Here is a 3,770-nt window from a genome sequence, read left to right on the forward strand (position 1 = left end):
ACCGGCCATGGCGGCCATTGGAGGGTGAACCAATGGCAAAGGAAAACCTTTCTCTCTGTCTCTCTCTCTCACTGTCCATTCTGCCTTTAAAAAGAAAAAAAAAAGTAAATGTTAGGGGCTGGCGCCGTGATGTAGCAGGTAAAGCCATCGCCTGCAGTGCCAATATCCCATATGGGTGCCAGTTCGATTCCTGGCTGTTCCACTTCCGATCAAGCTCTCTGCTGTGGCCAGAGAAAGCAGTGGAAGATGGCCCCAGTCCTTGGGCCGCTACACCCACGTGGAAGGCTGTGAGGAGGCTCCTGGCTCCTGGCTTCGGATCAGCACAACTCTGACCATTGTGGCCGTTTGGAGAGCGAACCAACGGAAGGAAGACCTTTCTCTCTGTCTCTTCCTCTCACTTCCTGTGACTCTACCTCTCAAATAAAAAAATAAAATCTTTAAAAAAAAGATAAATTTTAGGGGCAGGCTCTGTGATGTAGCGGGTAAAGCACCTGCCTGCAGTGTCGGCATCCCATATAGGCACCAGTTCAAGTCCCGGCTGTTCCACTTCTGATCAAGGTCTCTGCTGTGGCCTGGGAAAGCAATGGAAGATAGCCCAAGTCCTTGGGCCCCTGCACCTGCATGGGAGACCCAGAGGAGGCTCCTGGCTCCTGTCTTTTGATCAGCACAGCTCAAGCCATTGTGGCCAACTGGGGAGTGAACTAGCAGATGGAAGATGTTTCTCTCTTTCTCTCTCTCTCTCTTTCTGCCTCTCCTTCTCACTCTGTGTAACTCTGACTTTCAAATAAGTAAGTAAATCTTCAAAAAAATAAAATTTACGTTTAAAAATTTTTGTCTTTATTTCATTGCTCCATGAACTGTTTGAAGTCTTGCTTATGGGGTGCAGCGTGACATTTCAGTACATATATGTAATATGTAATGATGAGCGTATGGTACTTAACATTTCAGTCGCCTCATACACTTATTATTTCCTTGGGTACACAACTACTTTAAATTACACACTTAGTTGTTGCCAGCTCCAGCTTTCCTGATGTGCTCTAGAACATTAGAAGTTACTCTTATGCAACTGCTGTCCTGTACCAGCTAACGTCCTCTTCCCTTCCCTTCCTCCTCCACACCCTTCCCATGCCCTGGTAACCATGATTCTACTCTCCACTTCTGTGAGAGACATCTTTTAGCTTCTACATGTAAGTGAGAACAAGTTGCATCCGTCTTCCAGTGTGTCGACAGTTAACTTAACATAATGCCTTTCGGTTCCATCTACACTGCGATGAATGACAGATTTTTATCTTTTATGGCTGAATTCTTATTCATCGTGCATATGTGCTGCACTTTCCCTACTTTCCCTTGCTGATGGACACTTAGGTAGATTCCACATCTTGGCTGTTATGAGTAGTGCAGCAATAAACACGCAAGTGCAAATAACAGCATGTCACATTGGAGCTGGTAAATCGTACACCAATCGTCACACTGGCTCTCACAGATCCACGGGACTGTGCTGACCTAACAGTTGAATGCTCTTTTGTAAGCCAAAGCAGATCATTTCAGACACAGAGATTGTCCTGGACTGGGTAGCTGGAAACTAAAATATGGAAACCACAGGACCCAAAGTCCTAACATCCTACCTTTATGCTACAGTTGGTCAATTTAAGACTATAATGGAACAGAAGTATTCTACAAAAAGTTTACTACATAACTTAAAAATTATTTGAAGAGAAATTAATGTTCTTCCCTCTGAAGGCATGTGTTTTCCTTTGAATATGTTAATGAATCATGTTAATCATGAATGAAATCTGCCTGGCTACACCTGGCCATAGTAAGACAGAGAGGTTTGGCAAGATCAAGTTTCACATGATTGATCAGCAGGGCACAGACAGAAAGGTGGTGTCTGAACACTTCGTCCTGTAACTAGAAGATGCTGGGACATGTGATGTCCTGGATACTCAACCATCCTGCACAGAGCAATGGCCTGGCATGTCTTGCCAGGGGCACGGTGTGGACAGTAGAGGGAAGAATCATCCTGGAAATTGTCTTTCAATCATCTCAGACATTTTTTGGGTTCTTTAAGCCTCTCTGCCCTTTCCTGTTGTGGGACCAAGTCTGCAAGAGGAGCAGGCATCTCTATAGCACGATATTCTCACCATCAGGGAAATGCAGGGCCACGCACTCGGCTCTTAGCGCTTCCTCTCCCAGCTCCAGCTGATCAGCTGTGAATCTATGATGTTCATAGGACAGTGTGCAGCAAGAAGCCAGCTTGCTTTTAATATAACAGAGCTGGACAGAGGAAGATAGATAAGGACAAGATTACCTTAACTATCTCCACTGAAGCCCATACTCCGACCAGGTGCTGGGCTCCGTGCAATTCCTCACCATGGAAACTCACGAGGAAGGAGGTAGAAACATGAGACGGAGCCCTGCTTTTGAGGAAGAGGAAGACTGTGGGCACAATCCTGGAAGGAATGGCTGTCGTCGGGTAAACTTCCAGTTATGACCACGCTCACCTGAGACACAGAGAAGCCAGAAATCATGGCAGGAAGGGCCAGCCTGCCTTGAGTTGTAAGTCAATCTAGAAGAAGCTGGAAGCTATGTTTCCCAGGCTTGCCTTCCCTGTTTGGTTCCTTGGGAGCTCTGATGAGGGTGTCGCTGGGTTCAAGGGCACAGTGCCCACCCTGGGTTTATGTGCAGACAGCAGGTGGCTGTGCAGGGCTGTGGTAACTGCTGGCACAGAAGTACACAGATGTCTGTGAGGGGACAGCCGACGGCAGTGTGAGGTGAAATTCCTCTATGTTTGGTCTGGATGCGTTGTACCCATCAGGAAGGTCTCCTTTCTCAGGGGTACCTAGGCCAACTGAGTAATAGATGAGCTTCAGCCCCAGCCCTGGGTCCTGGCGGTACCAGCACATGTAGTCATAGTTCATATCCTGGGCACATCTCAAGGTCAGGCTCTGTCCTGTCTTTAGGACCTGGAACTTGGGGCTCTGAGTGACACCAGCATTGACTGGACCTGCAGAGGAGGAAGAAGCAGATGTTGCAGCCCCTGTGGAAAGGCTTGTCCCTCGGGCCTGGAGAGCCCTTCCTGGACTCACCTGCCAGCAGGAGACAAAGGACCACACAGCTCAGGGGACCCACACTCATGGCGGGAGCAGGCAGGACAGCGGGCTCTTCTGGTCCAACTGCAGACAGAACAGCAATGGGACACTTGTGGGAGTCATTCTGAGCCTGCTCTCTCCCTGCCTGGGACCAGAGCCTTCCTGACACCAGGGGCCACGCCCCCTTCCCCAGATGGCCCAAACCAGAGTGCACAAGAAATCAGCTCAGGACAGGAAGAATGGATCTGAGCCAACGCCAGTCTGTAAGTTTTCCTTGATGCTGCTGTGGAAGAAATTATAACTGTATGTATGTTTTGTTCCTGTGACTATAATGTTCAGTAGTCCACTGGTTTTAGTTACTTCAATATTTGTGTAGTCCAGAATCTTAAGGAAAATCCTTACAACCACCTGGTTCCTTTTCACTCTGTGCCCAAATTACTCATTCAAGTGCCCTTTCTAATTTGCTTAGTTGACCACAATCCTGTTCATGTCCTCTGCCTACATGGTTCTCAGGCATCTGGTCTCCAGAGCTCAGCAGCACGGTCTTCAGCATTTGTGGGGTCATTTGCTCCATGTCCTGTCATTTCCCTGACAGCTGGGCCACATGCCCGTGTGGCCTGGAGCCCTGCGTGGTCACTCAGGGTATTTCTCCCCGAGAGCGGCGCTTCTGCATAAGAATCA

The 3,770-nt window shown here is 48.2% G+C and overlaps 1 gene segment (V, D, J or C); it reads right to left on the bottom strand.

Annotated features, from left to right (window-relative positions):
• Nucleotides 1-841: 841 nt before the first annotated feature.
• On the bottom strand, nucleotides 842-3,770 carry LOC108175646 (T cell receptor beta variable 6-5-like). The segment is given in 2 exon segments: nucleotides 842-3,004; nucleotides 3,087-3,770. Coding segments are annotated over 2 exon segments (378 nt in total).

This window comes from Oryctolagus cuniculus, chromosome 3, assembly GCF_051225735.1.
Source record: "Oryctolagus cuniculus isolate XC-2025 breed Fujian yellow rabbit chromosome 3, ASM5122573v1, whole genome shotgun sequence".
NCBI lineage: Eukaryota > Metazoa > Chordata > Mammalia > Lagomorpha > Leporidae > Oryctolagus > Oryctolagus cuniculus.